Genomic DNA, 1,133 nt, shown 5'->3' with positions numbered 1-1,133 from the left:
GGCACAATTGTATAAAGAACAGTAAGTAAAAAGTCCATCACAGTTGGAGAATCAGAAGGTGGTCTTAGAAACTCAAAGAGCCCAGTAGAGATAAATAATATGACCACACAGAGATGGGGTAGGCAAGTCGAAAAGGCTTTTGCTCTCCCCTCAGCTGATGGCATTCTGAGCACAGTAGAGAATATGTGTGTGTAGGAGAGTGCAATGGAGATGGAACAAAGAAATTCCACCAAGGACAAGAAGGCTACTACTCCAAGCTCCGGGATGTAGTCATTTGAGCAAGAGAGTTTCAAGAGTTGTGGGATATTGCAGAAGAACTGGTGAATGACATTGGGACCACAGAAGTGTATGGAGAAAGTAGCAGCCATATGCATGACCCCAGAGATAAGCCCACTGGTCCAGGCAGCTAAGAGTCCGTGAACACAGGTTCTGGTGTCCATGATGATTTCATAGCTCAGTGGAAAGCAAATGGCCATGTAGGTGTCATAGGACATCACTATGAGCATGGCTATCTCAGCACAACCAGAGAAAGTAAGTGCAAAACACTGCAGGATGCACTCCCAGAGGGAAATAGAGCCACTGTGCATGAAAGAATTACAAATGGATCTTGGTATACTCGCAGTAATGTAGCACAGATCCAAAAAGGAGAGGTGCTTCAGGAGGAAATACATAGGTGAGTGGAGACTACGATCTATGGAAATCGCAGTGATAATGAGCATATTGCCAGTTAAAACCACCAAGTAGAAGACTAAAAAAAACAGAACCCTGTAAAATTTCTATCTCAGGATTGCCAGAAAAAGTCACGAGAAGAAATCCACTCATTGTAATTAAGTTAGTCATGCTTTTTCTCTCCTCCCAAGGGCAATGCTGACTGCAAGAGAAGATTGACATGCATAGGAAGAACGTGCTATTTATCAGTTGAATCCACTTGTTATGTGATGAAAGGTATAAAGTAATAATTACTGGTCTATCATTGTATGTATGGAGTAGCTTTAAATATTAATAGTTATGTTGAACAATTTCAGATGGCATTGGCTCATTCTTATGTTATCATTTTAAGTAAAGGAAGGAAATAGATACAAGTTTATTAATGGGATATATCTCACTCCCTCACTACCATTAAGTCGATGCCA

At 41.0% G+C, this 1,133-nt stretch overlaps 1 protein-coding gene across 1 annotated transcript in view; it reads right to left on the bottom strand.

Moving 5' to 3' along the window:
• LOC115872726 (olfactory receptor 11A1-like) overlaps nt 1-840 on the bottom strand; it is a 190,338-nt gene extending 189,498 nt beyond the window's left edge. The window contains 2 exon segments of the mRNA XM_030887934.1: nt 385-770; nt 772-840. Coding sequence (XP_030743794.1) covers nt 385-770; nt 772-840 — 455 coding nt within the window.
• Nucleotides 841-1,133: the final 293 nt, after the last annotated feature.

Source organism: Echinops telfairi, unplaced genomic scaffold, assembly GCF_000313985.2.
Source record: "Echinops telfairi isolate 266 unplaced genomic scaffold, ASM31398v2 ScPeMD7_7453;HRSCAF=8491, whole genome shotgun sequence".
In the NCBI taxonomy this organism is placed as follows: domain Eukaryota; kingdom Metazoa; phylum Chordata; class Mammalia; order Afrosoricida; family Tenrecidae; genus Echinops; species Echinops telfairi.
Note: the sequence above shows the minus strand (reverse complement) of the source record. Positions and strands in the feature narration are given on the sequence as shown.